At 47.5% G+C, this 16739-nt stretch overlaps 1 protein-coding gene across 1 annotated transcript in view; it reads left to right on the top strand.

Annotated features, from left to right (window-relative positions):
• bsnb (bassoon (presynaptic cytomatrix protein) b) overlaps positions 1-15164 on the top strand; it is a gene marked incomplete at both ends in the record, with an annotated part of 58244 nt that extends 43080 nt beyond the window's left edge. Inside the window, 7 exons of the mRNA XM_084464763.1 lie at positions 508-1290; positions 2362-8544; positions 10785-12858; positions 13279-14318; positions 14499-14601; positions 14702-14848; positions 15124-15164. Coding sequence (XP_084320889.1) covers positions 508-1290; positions 2362-8544; positions 10785-12858; positions 13279-14318; positions 14499-14601; positions 14702-14848; positions 15124-15164 — 10371 coding nt within the window. The remainder of the gene's footprint in view (positions 1-507; positions 1291-2361; positions 8545-10784; positions 12859-13278; positions 14319-14498; positions 14602-14701; positions 14849-15123) is intronic.
• Positions 15165-16739: the final 1575 nt, after the last annotated feature.

Below are 16739 nucleotides of genomic sequence, written 5' to 3'. Positions count from 1 at the left end.
AGTGATTTAAATGCGCTGTGGGAATATCTGTTTCGAGTTGACTGTGCCTGCCTCTGTATGAGCCATTTCGATTTTAGACCGTTCTACACTCATTTTAGACCAATCAGGGCATCTGATTGGTTTTGGGGAATCCATCTTCCTGTCATTCACAGATGCATGAAATGCAACCTTTTTAAATGGCGGGAAAAGGTAGAAAGGGGGGGGAGCAGACAGGGAGGGGAAGTACCTTTTGTTGTTTAGTTTCAAAATTGTTCTCTCTTCTGCTCTTTTGTGCTCTCTCTCTTTACCACTCTCGAATCTAAACTACTAGCTTTAAGTTATGTTAGCTGTACATATAAGGTAAAGAATAAGAATAAGGTAAAGTTCAGTCGATCATTGCATGCAATGAGTGCTTTTAGAAAGGCATGAATGAATCCCATTTGTTCAAAAAAGGCCAATAGTGGGGAAGCTTTAGGTATAATTCAAATTCCCCCTTCCTAATTGTACGATTTTGTCTTGTTTTTACAGAAGAATGAATGGCTCTGTTTGAACTGTCAGACTCAGCGGGCTCTGTCAGGAAGCTTGGGAGATATTCCTTCTCCTGCTCCACAGCCAACGGGATCACCCCGGACAGCAGTTCCAGCCACTCAACAATCACCTCAGCAGAAAACACCCAATCAACTTCCAGGGCATAGGCCCACAGGTCCTCAACAGCAACAGAAACCACCAGGTGCCCAAGTAAGTGGCCCTATCTCCTCTGTCAAAAAGGCAGGGCCTACCCCCCAACCCTCTTCTCAAACCAAAGGTGTAGCCCAACCTGCCCTTCAACCCAAATCTTCTACCCAATCTTCTCCTCAGAGTAAAGTTCCTTCCCAAACCTCATCACCAAGTATGGTAAGCTCTCCTCAAATGAGAACCTCTAACCAGTCTAGTGCACAGAATAAAAGCTCTGCCGTGTCTGCTAACCAAGGCAGGAGCCAAAGCCAAGGCAAAGTGCCTAGTCAGGCCAAGGCTCAGATATCTGCTCAAAATAAGGGTCCACATTTGTCTGGAGCCAAGCCTTCAGCCACTGCTGGCAAAGCAGGGCCCAGTTCCACCAAGTCCGGCGCTGCTCCTGCAAAAGCAGGTCCCAATCCACCTAAACCCACAGGTAATGTCCAGAAGAAACAAGGCCCGGAGAAGACCAAAGTCACAGCTAAGTCTCAGAAGGACGAAGTGAAGCCCTCGTCCAAGAAAGCTGTGTCAGAAGCGATCAGCTCCACAAAAGATCAGAGGATAACGGAAACCTCTCAGAAGTCAAGACACCATGAAGTGAGCTACCTGCAACTTCTTCGTCTTCACCTGTTACCCTTGAGTCACAATGTTTTTTTATTAATTTACGTCACTTCTTCATCCTTATCATTAATATATTTTTGGTTTCTTCCTTTTTATCCATCTTCATAATTGTTAATTTTTCTGTCTGTTTTTATGATTATACAGTATATATATATTCACATGTTTTCATCATGTTTTTTGTTCCTGTATTTTATTTGTCTATTCTTTATGTATTTATCTATTCATTAATTAATTTATATTTTCTTCAAAGATTTATCCCCACTTGTTGACTACATCATCATCCATTTTCCTGATCAACTTTGCATTATGTTCCTTTTTAACCATTTATTTAAATTTTTACCAATGCAAGCTTTGTGTCTGGTTATCCGTGATGGAATCATTTGAGACATTCTGAGCATGGTCATGAATTCTCATTATTCTTCAACGGTTTCGAAGAATACGCTGGAGAATGCATCAAAAATGAAAACCAAGCATGTTACCGAAAAACATTTGTCCGTAGTCCCGTACTTCTGTTTAACTGTCTGTGATATTCACCCTGTATGTCAATTTATTTAGCCATTTGTATGTGCATTATTTGAAAGGAAAATTCAACCCAAACACCGGTAAAACCTTACAATTTAATTCAGAATTATCCACCAGACCAAACATATAGTATGTATATTTATAGATTATAGATTAGTTAATCTATAATCAGATTTGAAAGTAACCTGATTTTGGGTTGATTTTACCTTTTTAAAATTGTATTAAAAGTTGTTGTTTTTTGCTATGAAAGTATTTGTGGGGTGTGTGTGATGGATGGCTGGTTAAAGCAACCATCAACCACACACATTACACAGTATTATTATAATATATTGTCCAATATTACTAGAAAATTACATCATTTAGCACTATATTGTATCTTAATGAGCTTGGTGGTTAGGGTTATTCAATCCCACTTGTCTTTGCTAAACAATAGCTTTGTAAGAAACCATATCAGGAATTGTTTTATGGCATAATAATCTTAGCAATACTGCTTTCACTGAACCATTTTCTCTCGTTTTCCCATAGGACTCCAACAAGTCGAGCACACAGAGCTTGAGTGACACTGGCTATTCCTCTGATGGGATATCCAGCTCCCAGGGGGAGATCGTAGGCCAAATCTGGGAGGAGGGAATCAAGCTCAATGAAAAGGGCACCTCAAGGCACGCCGAGATCAACAAGCTAGAGAGCTCCATGAGGCCTCTTCTAGAGTCCAAGACAGCCGACAAGAAGCAGAGACCACATTCACTGTCCGTTGGACATGAGCGGGAGTACAACTCTGATGAAGAAGCGGCGAGAGAAGAGTCAGAAGATGAACTAAGCTGTAAACTACGACATGACTATGTGGAAGACAGCAGTGAGAGCGGTCTCTCGCCATTACCTGTCCGGCAAAAGAAGACGCATAAAGAAATGACGGATGAGGATATCATGAGAAGGCAGATCATGGAGATGAGTGCTGATGAGGAGGAAATAGATGAATATGGAAACCAGAAACCCAAAATGGCCCATAAAAGTGGTGGGGAATCGGGAAAAGAGAGGCGACGGCTAACTCAACAATCAAACAGTTTTGAGGAAGACACAAAAGGAGCAGATGGGGATGATGCTGAGGGCATGCTCTCCTCTCAAGGAGGCCTCAGGCGGTTCAAAACTATCGAGCTGAACAACACAAACAGCTACCCTGAGCAGGACCTACGGGAACCAGAGCTGGAGATGGAGAGCCTGACGGGATCCCCAGAGGAGCGATCCAGGGGAGAGTACTCCTCCACCCTACCTGCTACCACCCCAAGCTACACGTCCGGAACATCGCCCACGTCTGTGTCCTCCATGGAGGATGACAGTGACAGTAGCCCTAGTCGCCGGGCAAAACTAGAAGAGGCCAAGCAGCAGAGGAAGGCCCGCCACCGGTCCCATGGTCCGCTCCTGCCAACCATAGAGGATTCTTCAGAGGAGGATGAGCTGAGAGAGGAGGAAGAGCTGCTCAGAGAGCAGGAGGAAATGAGAGATCTGGAGCAGCAGAGAATCCGTAGTACAGCCAGGAAGACAAAGAGGGATAAAGAGGAGCTACGGGCACAAAGACGAAGAGAAAGATCTAAAACTCCCCCCAGTAACCTCTCTCCAATCGAGGATGCATCGCCAACAGAAGAGCTAAGGCAAGCAGCCGAGATGGAGGAGCTTCACAGATCTTCCTGTTCTGAATACTCCCCCTCCGTGGACTCAGAGGCTGAAGGATTCGAGATGATTGGTGGAAAATTGTACAAATCAGGAAGTGAGTACAACCTTCCAACATTTACATCTCTCTACTCTCCGACTGAAAAATTGTCTGGAACATCACCCCCTGACAAAACGTTAAAAAGTGCAGAGGAGGTCTACGAGGAGATGATGAGGAAAGCACAGATGATGCAGAAGCAAGGCCAACCTGTAAACAGTAGTAACCAGCCTGTCAATAAACAGCATTTAGATAATTCAGCTGAATTAACTCCAGGCTCAAGCCCCACCCAGTTAAATTCACCTATGTCCATCTCATCCACTGGGAATGATCCGAGAATCACAGGAATACAGGGAGCACAGCATTTGTCAAAAGAAACCCAAAACAGAATGATGTCACAGACTGCCAAAATTGGAGGAGTGGTCGGGAAAGGCCAAGGCCATCAGACCGCCCAAACTGCTCGACAGGCAGGAAGTAACTCTGCTGTTCACAGCACAGGTCCTCAGGGGCCAACACAGGCCACTCCCTCTGAAACTGGAGCGTCACTCTCCTCCAAGGTCTTTTCATATTTCAAAGGGCCAAGTCCGCCAGTTTCTCCCGCAACTTCACCTTCACAGAGTCCTACTAATTCACCATCAGTGCGGTCCTCTGGTCGACAACTCCCCTCTCTGCCCGCTGGTTCTACATCTCCAGCTGCACCCCGTGGAAACCAGTCTCCCCAAAAATCCAATCCACCCCGTCTTTTACGACAACAGTCCTCCCAAGAAACCCCAGTAATGGTGATTACATTGGGCTCTGAAACGACAAATGCTTCCAAGCCCATTACTGTAAATTCTTCCACCTCGCCCTTGTCATCACCAACAGATGTCAACGGTAAGCCTATGTATCGCTCTCAGCCGCCCTCGACTACTTCTCCAACTTCCCCACAACAATCCCCCAGACATTCTTCCCAAAATGCTAATATGAGTTCAGTGAACAATGCATCCAGCTATAGCCGGGGATCAATGTCAATGGAGAATATATCTCATAATACAGGCTCATCAATGGTTGGAGGACAAGGCCAAGTGCATCCAAGAGGAAGCGTAGTCGACCTGAGTGCCCCGATGAGACCTGCACCAATTATAATGACGGACCAAGGGATGGATCTAACGTCACTGGCCTCTGACGCCAGACGATACTCCATAGGAGCAGAGCAGCCATCCATTCGACACACAGCAGTGCAATCACTTGTCATGAATCTGAATTCCCAAGAACAACCACATGTAGCGGTTTCAACTCCAACCACTGTCAGCGTCACAATGGCAGGCTCTATGTTTATGACCCAGCCGAAACAGCAGGTGGTGTATGGAGATCCACTGCAGAACCGTGTGGATCTGGGGCAGGGCGTTGGTTCAGCCATGTGTTTAGCACAGATGAAGCTCACCGATCCGTCTATTCCAAAGATTGATGCCTGCCTGGAGGACCTGGGCATCCAGCAGCAGCAACTGCAGCTACAGCAGCAGAAGCTTCTGCATCAGCAGCAACTTCTGGAGCAGCAGCTCCAGCAACATCAGCAACAATCCTCATTTGCGCGTTACAATTTAGCAAATCAGGTACAACCAATGCTGCTGAAGAAAGATATTGTAGTAAGTCAGACGAGTAGTGCCCAGCCTGTGGTGAGTGTAAGTGCCATTCCTAGAGTAGCCCCTCTACCTCCACAGCCGGCATCTGGGGCCCCTGCTTCTAACCAGTCACATGATATGTATAGTGGTGTTGCATTAGAGTTGAAAAATAAGCCCACTGTAATGAACTTGTCTACTGGAAAGCCCCATGTTATGATGGTTCAGCTGGATGAGAGTAATACATCACAAGGGGGCACAATATCTCAGCTGGTAAAGAAAGAAGAGCCGGCACCTCCTCCCCAGGTCCTTGACCTGACAGGACAGTTCAAACCAGAGAGCCAGGCGGCTTGCTGTGATGTGGTTTACAAAATGCCTTTTGCTAGTAGCTGCACGGGTACTCTCACTCAGAGACAGACGGTAGCGACATCAGATGAAAACCCCGCGACTGATCCATCTCAAGTTGCCCGCCCTCCTCCTGCCCCACACTATAACACCAGCCAGCAGCAACAACAGCAGGCTCCAGCTGTGCAAGGTTTAGCAGAGGAACGTAAACTCTATCAACCACAGCCCCTGGGGGGCTCACAGTCATCCATGTCTGACAACATTCTGACAGATGTGGGTCCTCAACAGTATCAGAGGAATCACCAGGGTGCCGTTGATCTGAGCACCATGAATCAGTCTTATGATGGTTACCAAGGCATGGGTGCCCAGTATGGATCCTACACAGATTTGCGCCAAGTAGACGTTAGTGGGTCTCCATTACCTCTGCGTCGATATGGCTCCATGTCAAATATCAATTCAGATTATGGCTATGGCCCAGGGGTAACCGATGCAAATCTAGCACAATACAGTGCAACTACTGCTCGAGAAATCAGTCGCATGTGTGCAGCTCTAAACTCAATGGACCAATATGGAAGTCGCTTTGCAAATCCTGAACTAATGCAGTATGGAGGCAGAGGTGGGCCTGTTGGTAGACTCAATCTAAGTCAAAGCTTAGCATCAATCAGAGCCAACCTTCTCTATGGTCCCGATGGAAGACCAACAGCACATGGCCAATCCTTAACCAACCTTATTAATGCTAGGCAAGCAAGTATTCGGGCTTTGTACCCTGCAGCTATGAGAGGAACAGATGGAATGACATATTCAACCATAAACACACCAATAGCTTCTACCTTGCCAATAACCACCCAGCCTTCCTCTGTCCTGCGTCCCATGCCAAGAGGTGTATACAGACCTTACCCTACAGGTGTGACTCCAGTACCATTGGCTAGCCTAACCAGGCTGCCTCAAGTGAGTCCTAGAATGCCTCTGTCCACACAGGGACCCTACAGTTATCCTACTACAAATCAGTATCCTACTTCAATCCCTGGCCCAGGTCTACCTACTTCCAATACCACTTCTGACCAGGAAACTCCAGTCTACTTAGGGAAGCCGCCAACCATTGCCTCAATGTTACCACCAACCCAAACTGTTGCTCATTTAGGGGCACAAAATGTGTCTGCATCGGGTATACAGACTAACATGATACCATTTCAGCAAATAAACCCGCAAGTTCAAATCCCAATCCAGAATGTTACATCACTCTCTCAAGCTCAACTACCTAACGAGCAGAACCAAATGCAGGAACAATTACAAACTCTTCAGATGCCTCCTCAAACACAAGCATTATCCCTAACTCAAACCCAATCACCAAGTCTCATTGTAACACATCCCCAACCTCAGGCATTAGTGCAACCCCAAGCCCAGATCCTAGTGACTGCACCAGTTACTGCTTCAGAAGCAACCTGCTCAGTACTTTCCCCCCCGATGGAAGCACGCAAAGACAAGGAAGAAGAGCGATTAAGTCAGCAACAAGAGCACATGCTGCAGCTAGAGCGGGAGCGTGTGGAGCTGGAGAAGGTGCGGCAACTGCGCCTGCACGAGGAGCTTGAGCGAGACCGAATGGAGCTCCAGCGACACAGAGAGAAAGAACAAATGCTGGTCCAGCGGGAGATCCAGGAACTACAGACAATCAAACATCAAGTCCTTCAGCAACAGCAAGCCGAGCGAGAGACCCAGCTCATCATGCAAAGGGAGCAGCTCGCCCAACAGAGAATGCAGTTAGACCAGATTCAGACTTTGCAGCAGCAGCTGCAGCAGCAGTTGGAGGACCAGAAGAGGCAGAAGACGGCAGCAGTTGAGGCCGCAGCAGCATCAGCAGCAGCAGAGGCAGCTGCCGGCGCTGCAGCTGCAGCGGCTGCAGCAACCTCTGCGCAGGGGGCCATGCAAGGGGTGGTGGTTGGAGGAGGACCACCGCAAGGGTTCATTATTTGTGACCAGAGTGGTAGAGTGCTCCAGCAGGATGGCCAAAGTGTTCAGTTCTGGCAGGACGGACAGGTTGTACAAGCAGTAATGGCAGGCAGGCCTATTCATAGTTCTTCCTCAGAAGTATCACTGAGAAACACTGAGGACCCTGCTAGCTCCAGGGTTATGAAGAAACAGAATTCCATGCCAAGACTGAGAGATGGCTCTGAAGAGGAGAAGAGGATTGCAGACAGCTGTGTGCAAACTGATGATGAAGACGGAGAGGATAGATTCATGAACAGGCGCAGGAGAACTCGGCGGATTGCAGATTGCAGCGTGCAAACTGATGAAGAGGACCAGGGTGAATGGGACCAGCAGCCAGTGAGGCGCAGAAGGTCCCGCATATCGAAGCACTCTGATGCAAATGTTGAGAAAGCAGATGCCAAAGTGTCTTCCTCAAGCATCGCTATCCAAACCACCTTCGATTCCTCCTGCCAGACAGAGCCAGAACAGCTGGGCAGGGTCTCTCCTGCAATTCACATCACTATGGCAGAGACCTCAAAGGTTGACCTCTTGCATTACATCGCATCCCCTGAAAGGACCCAGAAAGGAGAGAGTCTCGCCTGTCAAACAGAACCAGAGGCCCAGTCTCAGGGCGTCGTAGCCCCTCAGCTCAGTGTGCCGACCACCATCAGTCCCTACTCCACCAGCCTCCATATGGTGGGTGCCAACCCGTCCGAGCCGTCCTCTCCACGCCTCCAGGGGGTGGCCAAGTTTGAGAGGAGGAAGCCAGATCCTCTGGAGATTGGCTATCAGCAGCAGCACGAGTCTCGCCAGCCCCCCAAGTCTCCCCAGGTGCTGTACTCCCCCGTGTCCCCGCTGTCCCCACACCGTATGCTGGAGACCACGTTCGCCTCGCAGGAGAAGCTCAACAAGGCCCACGTCACGCCCCAGCAGAAGGCCTTCACCGCAGAGTCCCCGCAGCGGCACCAGAGCCTGCCCAGACCCATCAAGAGTGTGCAGCGCTCCATGTCCGACCCCAAGCCGCTCAGCCCCACGTCTGAGGACCCTGGGAAGAATCGCTTCTCCCCGTACCACCAGCAGGCACTCTCCAACAGCCAGGTAGGCAATCAGAAGCCTCTCTTGAAAGAGTTTCAAATACATGGCTTGTTGTTCTTGCAATGTAAAGCAATTTGAAATATATATAAAATGTGTATAAGTACACGTTTGATACACTTAAGTACACCAATCAATCTTAACCAAAAAAAAGTTCTACTTTATCAACGAAACATACAAAAGTATGTATATATGAAAAAGTATATGTGAATATTCCAATAATAGATTTGATGGTTTAGGGCCAAGTTATTTAACGTCAATTATTTATATTAAATGATAACATAGTAGACAAATGAATGTCATGCCATGTCAATTATAGGGCCAGTATGTATATATAAAAATATAAAAAATATATAAAAAATGCCAACCAAAAAGATGGTTGTTAAAACCAAGTTCGACATGAATCACTAAATAATACTATATAATCTATAATAAAATAATACTTTTTCTTCTTTGACCAAGGAAAACACAATCACTAATCTACTAAACCTGATAATCTTTTAGATTGCGAGTGACTCTGTTCATGCTATTGTTATCCCAGGCTCAAATAAAAAAGTGTAAGTGAACCCCCTGTTTCAGCTTAAATTCCAACCCATGATTATGAACCGAGCCAGCTTTGTGATACTTATTGATGGGACTAGTACACATCGTGCAGTATGAACGTTAAAATGGCCGACGTTGTAAATGCCCCATACTGGCGTTATACTATAAGTGATGTTTTAAATTTGTAGTCATCAAATCAACCAGATTTTATTTTAAATATATTATAAATGTAAATGTTATTTGTGAGTAACCCATTATATGACCTTGCAGTATACCACAAAGCATTGGAAAACCTACAAATAATAACTAAATAATTCCAATAATATAAGCCATTTCATAAAGTGTGGACTAGAGACTGAAGTGTTGCAGAGCACTACAGTGTGAACAGAAGATGCAACACACAGGGCTTGGCATCACAGGAAGTGACAGAATGTTCTCCGGAGAGCAGCTGGTCATGCCAGAACGGCTTTGCCCATTATTTAATTCATATTTTTCTCCTCTATTTTCATTTTATTCTGTCCGTCGCTCCTATCTGCACTCCTCTTTCTATGTTTCCCTGGCTGGAGCTCCCTCTGCTTCCTCTGTCATTCTCTCTTTCTTCCCTTTAGTCCCTGTTAGCCGCTCTCTGGGTGAGGTGCTCTCTTCTATATCTGGCACAGCCCTAAGAGCTGCCACAGGGACACACAATGTGAAAGCATCCTGCCTTTGCCCTGCTGTCTTCCTGCTAGTTAGCAGCTGGTCAACATAAATTCATATTCCTTTGCAGTCGCTGCAAAATCCGTCCGAGGAACAAACACGTTCATATCAGATGAGGATTATTGCTGTTTTTAAGAGGCTTCTTTCTTATTTTTGGCTTCTTGGTCTGTGGTTTATATCTCTGTGTGGGAAATACATTTCTCTCTTTGGATAATTCGTTACTTCACTAAATGTCATCATGGGTCTACACAAAACCGCTAATTTGTAAGTAAGAAATGTAATTCTCTTTTAGTAATTATATATATGCTTTTAGACATTCATAATCATTGAATGCCATGGAGAGCATTTTGAATTAGGACATAAATGGAATCCTTTAATATTTTTGCAATAGTAGTGTTATGTTTAATCATGCTTTGAACAGATCAAAATCATTTATCTCCACTTTTTTGCAATCATTCAACTTTATTGTCACCATAACTGCTGATATAATGAGGAGCGGACATTAACATTCAAACTATATATTTATAATTCATAAAAAATGTAAAAACAAATCACACTATTCATGTATACTAATCATTTTACAATCTTTGCATTTTGAGGATCTGAGACGCTATGCAAATCATGATAATCATTAACAAAACAGATGTCCTAATGCAGTATATAATTCACACAGAAAAACCTGACATACAATAAGAACATCAATAAATCACTATGATCCACAAGTATCCAGACCTTCTTGGACTTCATAACAGCAAATATTTCTTAATTTAATATCAAATCAAATTAACTCATTATAATATAAAGGAGGCTACGTTTTCTCAATACCAAAGTCAACCTTTATTTTACAGATGATCACCTCTCACGGCCCTTAGTCCTCCATCTATGAGTTAGGAGAGGCATGTGTAGACCCAGTGAGCCCACTGTACACTAATGAGCTGGATTTGCATAAGTGCATTCTGTTTATAGCTCAGTGTTTGCTCACGATGTTCCTCTTCCTCTCCAAACAGATGGCCTCCCTGCAGCAGCAGCAGCAGAACTCTCTGATGAGAAAGGTAAAGAGGACACTTCCCAGCCCCCCACCAGAGGAGATTCCCCTCCCCATTGTCACTCCAGCACAAATGTACAGCTCCCCCGGGATGCCCCAGAGGGTGCTGCCCAGACCGACCCAGGGTGTCACCAAGGCTGGCCTGCTAAGTGAGCTGAAGATGGTGGAGCAGGAGTCCTCCAAGCTCAGGAAACAGCAGGCTGAGCTGGAGGAGGAGGAGAAGGAGATTGATGCAAAGCTGCGCTACTTAGAACTAGGCATCACTCAGCGGAAGGAGACCATGGTGAAAGACAGAGAGAGGCGAGACCTCGCTTACATGCGCTGTATGGGCGATGCCCGAGACTATATGTCAGACAGCGAGCTGAATAACCTCAGGATTGCAGCTGCCACTGGAAACTTTGATACTAATGGTGTATTATCAAGGCCAAGCACTGCACCACTGAGCCACTTTGCTAATGACCTCAATGCAACTCAGTATCCCTCGACCTCTACCTATATGTCCTACCCATACCCTCAAACCCAATCCTCAGCACAGCCGCCTGGCTCTGCATATCAACAGATAGGTTTTCAACCTCCTCAATACCCGTCATCTTCTGCCCCACAGCCAGGAACCTTTCAGCCCCACCCACCACCAGGCCCCGCCTACCAGACTCCAGGGTCCTACTCCACCCACTTGTATGCTCAATCCACCTATCAGCCAGAGCTTGGCATGCCACAGCATGGCTTCCAGCCTCCTTGTCAGCCTATGCCAGGCCAGAGTCTACCCTACCCCAGCCACAGCTCCTATCAGCCTGTCCTCCCTTTCCAGTCCCAGGCAGATATCCTCACGGTCCACCAAAGACCCAGGCAGACCTCTCTGGCTGACCTTGAGCAGAAATTGCCCACCAACTATGAGGTCATTAGCAACCCGGCAGTGTCAGTGGCTACCTCAGCTCCAGACACTGGCTTCAGCGCAGTCTACAGTAATACCTATGGGCAGTACCGCCCCGCCGAGCCTGGCCTTACTCAACCTGTGGAGAGCCCCACCTCTGCATATGCCCACGATGGGCTGTACACCTCGAACCTAGAGCAGAATATACCAAGGAACTACGTCATGATTGATGACATCAGTGAATTGACAAAAGAGAATGCAGGCCAAGCCACAGATGCTCACGGTCATCCTGCAGGAGGGCGCTATGGAGGTGAGAACGGCTCTTCAAGAGGTTACGGAAGGCCTGAGGATGAGTCTGTGGATGCTTATGGCAGACCAGCAGGCACCGCGGGCTACCAGGGGGGCGTGGACAGCCATGCTGGCTCCACAGTGAGCGGAGGCTCGTACTATTATGACGATTACAAGCACCCCAACACACGCTGCAGCTCTGGCACCCAGAAAGCCTCCTCAAAGAACCTGGCCCCTGCCGTGGTCTCTTCTAAACGTAGCAAGCACAGAAAACAGGGAATGGAGCAAAAGATTTCAAAGTTCTCGCCGATCGAGGAGGCACGAGACGTAGAGTCGGACCTGGCGTCCTACACCATGACCACTTCCACAGGGGGCAGCTGCACAGTCGTGTCAAGATCTAAAAAACAAGATGACGGTTATGGCCTGAAGAAGAACACGTACGATCAGCAGAAGTATTACGGCAACAGCCGCGAAGGCCTTGAGGAAGAGGACCGCATGTATGGCTCTGGAAGGTCCAGATCCACCGGCTACGGCATGGACAAGATCTCCTCCCGGGACAGCACAGGTTACAGGAGTAAGTCCTATGAAAGGGATGCTATGGAGAGGTCCCAAAGAACGGGCCGTGGAGGCAGACCTCCCATGCGTAGCCAAAACTCAGAGGAGGAGAGCCCACTCAGCCCTGTGGGGAAGCCTGTGGGCATCGGTAGAGGCTCTGGTGCTCCTGATGCCAATGACGTCAGAAATCAATACGGCTCCAGCCATTCCTTGCCAGACGTGCAGGACCACCACATGAAGGATCAGCCCAGAAGTCATGTCTACAAACCGGATGACCCCTACCTCGTAGATGACATGCATTGTGCCGTTTCGGACAGCGAAGGTAACTGGTGCTGAACGATCCCTGCCTGGGGCTTGCGTTTGCGTTCTCAAATGCCTGCTGAGAAGAGACTGCATGAGCATGTGCAAGAATATTTTATGCATGACATGTTAATATTTTGTTCTTTTTTTTTTTTTAATCACAACTTGTATAGTTCCCTAATCCCCATTGCCAAATATGCCTAATTTTATATCTGTATTTTAAGATATCTTCATTGTTCCTTTTTTGTGTTTTTACTGTGGGGTGATTCTTTTATTTTTTTGCTTTTCCGTGGACTCTGCATGGTGGACTGCATGCGGCATGGTTTTGGGTGCAGGGGGGGTTCTCCTCAGTTCTAGTGCATGACTTTGATCCGCATGCTACTCCTTGATCTCAATATCGAAACAATTGACTGACATTTCTTCAATTTGATTCTCAAAAAAGCATATCATTTGGGCCAAGAAGAGACTGATTGGTTTGAGAAGCCGAGGGAGGCCCGCTCAGACCGGTCGAGGCACCATGGAGGTGGTGGTCACTCGTCCACAGGTAGGCGTGGTAACGTAAAGCACACCTACCACGATTACGACGAGCCGCCTGAGGAGGACTGGCCCCAGGACGAGTACAACCAGCAACGCCATGGATCCTCCACGTCCTCCCGGGAACACCGTCACCATGGCAGCAGCAGCACCGGCAGGCACGGCTCTTCCCGCCACGCCTCAGAAGATCCCAGAGCCTCCCGCTCTTCTCGGACACACGCCAAAGACCCGGCCGCCCGCACGGAGGGCAGAACCTCTTCCTCTGCCCAGCGAAGGGGCGGTCCCGAAGCTCGCTCAACCCAGGGCAGCCATCGGGACTCGGGAGAATTCTCTCGGGACCCAACTGCTGGCCATAACCATGGCACTGGAGGTAGAGGCCAGAGGACCCCGGGAGACCGCGCTAGTTCCAGGAGGCCAGATTCATCTGCAGGTCACAAGCAGCCACAACCTCAACAGCAGCAGCCTCAACAACAGCAGCAGCCTGGACAGCAGCAGCAGCAGCCTCAACAGCAGCAGCAGCCTCATCAGCAGCCTGGACAGCAGCAGCAGCAGCAGCCTCAACAGCAGCAGCAGCAGCCACCTCAACAGCAGCAGCAGCCTCAACATCAGCAGCAGCAGCAGCCTCAACATCAGCAGCCGCCTCAGCAGCAGCAGCAGCAGCCTCAACATCAGCAGCAGCGTCCAGGAGGCCCGGCCCAAACTGGGAGACAGTCCAGCAATGAGACACCAGATGGAGCCCTACAAGGTCAACAACAGCGTCATCAGCCACAGCAGCAAGCGATGCAGCAGGGCCAGCCTCCTCACCCTACTGCTGGTGGACCACAGCCTGCTCCAGCCTCTACTGGGGCAGGGCAGCAGCAGCTACAGCAGCCCAGACCTGGCCAGACCCCTCCACTAGGACGCCAGCCAGCGGCAGGGCCTGGGGCAGGATCACCAGCACCGACAGCTGTCAGTACATTTAATATATATATACACTCAACTCTTTTTTGCAAATGTCACAGAAATAATGTCACTAACATAATAGAAAAAATAAAAGCTCAGAAAAAGATTCTGTACTGTGAGCAAATATAGATATCCCATAAAGTAACTATTATTTTAAATGTCCCATTGCGTTTCACTTTCCAACAGGTAAAGATGGATCATGCACCTGCAGCAGCTGCAGGAATGAGAGCCTCCCCGCCCGCCACAGCCACGGCCCCTAAAACAGCCACGCCGCCACTAACAGGCATCGGTAACGCCTCACACCCTGTCCCCCCCTACCCATAAACAAAGTGGTGTCCCTCTGTGAATGGTCTCCTGAGGGTGTGTGTGTGTGTGTGTGTCCCTGACAGGCTCCAAGGCGGCTCCGGTGGGCATCGGGAGTAAGGCTGGAGGGATCGGCAGTGCCGCGCCCCCCCAGGCCCCCGCCGACGGGGAGAACGTCCTCACCAAGATGCTGCCGGGAGCGGCGGCAGAGCAGGCTGGGAAGCTGGGAGATGGTGAGCTCCTCAGTCCACATACAGCATGCGTTAAGAACCACCTACAGCCTACACACAGAACACCTAACCCCTAACCCCAACAGACCGCTCATAGTCCGGGTATATTCCTTCACATCTGCATCTTAAGAAATAGATATGTTCAAGACTTTGGTTTTTTACTGGGGAAACGCGTAATGGGGTACAGTAAAATGATGATGATGATGATGATGATGTGTGTCTGGAGTGTTTTTGTATTTCCATTGGGTTGGTTTACTATGTTCTCTTTTCTGTCTTAGCTTTGTCTGGCCTCGGGAAAAAGTTCACTTCATTTTGGTGAACAACATGACAAAGGGTAAGTTAATCATTTATGAATAAAGTGAAAATAAAGTTTACATGAATTTAATTAATAATATGATTATTAATGATACACATAAAAACAACAACTCTGTTATTACCGTAATCTAGACATTTAAGTATGTGTATTTTTCTTTTTAGAGTGAATGAAGAGAAATTGGGGGCTCTGTACTTGTAAAACCTATGAAACTGCAGGAATTAACACATTTCACCATTGAGAAGATATGAAACAAGGATAAGAGAGGCGGCCGGTGTGAGAGCATCAGTGAGTTTATAATCGTCCTTTCTTGACTCCATCCTCAAGTGAATACAATAAATAATGCAATTAAAAAAACTGATTCTTTATGAATTTCCTGTGTCCAGTTTCCCTTCAACATTTCTGGAGCGAAATCTGGAAAATGAACTGATTGATAGATTACTAATTGATTGATTGATTATTAATATTGTAATATCGAGTGTTGAAAGTGTTAATTGAAGGCTCTTAATTGTTTGTGAGGAGTACTGTTCTAAATCAAACTGACTCTGTGTTTCCTTGGCGACCAAACAGAAGTGGAATCAAAGCTGGTCAGTAACGCACTCCCCAGACACCTGAACCAGACCTGCTGACGCTCAGTAGTTTTTTAAAGGAGGCGTGATGGAGCTGGGGGGTCACGTGACCTCAGAGACCAGCGGCCCCTGTTTGACCCTCAGTGAGTACGGATCATTCCCCTAGTAGTATGCTAGGTGTGCTGTTATGTTAGGTGTGCTGTTATGCTAGTTGTGCTGTTATGTTAGGTGTGCTGTTATGCTAGTTGTGCTGTTATGTTAGGTGTGCTGTTATGCTAGTTGTGCTGTTATGTTAGGTGTGCTGTTATGCTTGGTGTGGTGGTATGTTAAGTGTGCTGTTATGTTAGGTGTGCTGTTATGTTAGGTGTGCTGTTATGTTAGGTGTGCTGTTATGCTTGGTGTGCTGTTATGTTAGGTGTACTGTTATGCTTGGTGTGCTGTTATGCTAGGTGTGCTGTTATGCTAGTTGTGCTGTTATGTTAGGTGTGCTGTTATGCTAGTTGTGCTGTTATGTTAGGTGTGCTGTTATGCTTGGTGTGCTGTTATGCTAGGTGTGCTGTTATGCTAGGTGTGCTGTGGTGCTCATGTGATTCCTAATGTCGAGTGGACCCGTCCGGTTGCTGGTGGGAACTCCTTGTGATCCTCCAGGGGTTCAATCAGTCTCACCCTGATCCCTCACATGTCCCGCATGGACCCTAACAATCGGGAGGATGCTAATTGTGGCTCTAATGTCAGACATGCATGCCCTCAGTATAATTTTCCCTTTCCTCCATCTCACACACACGTGCTTTCAACCCCCTCCCATCTGTCCACCCCACACACACTCACACACTGCCACCATGAGTCACCGTGAGGTAGCACTGATTACTGGAATTAACTAATAATTAATCCTGCTCAATGGGGTGCCATTAAAGGTGAAGAGAATGGATCTGAGGATCAGGTGAAGCATGCGCTGTGCACAGCGTTGCATCCCACACACTGTCCAGTTACACGCAGACACATACACACACAC

The sequence above is a fragment of the Micromesistius poutassou genome (genome assembly GCF_964030765.1).
Source record: "Micromesistius poutassou genome assembly, chromosome: 2".
NCBI lineage: Eukaryota > Metazoa > Chordata > Actinopteri > Gadiformes > Gadidae > Micromesistius > Micromesistius poutassou.
The sequence above is the reverse complement of the archived record's forward strand: the minus strand, read 5'-3'. Positions and strand labels throughout refer to the sequence as shown.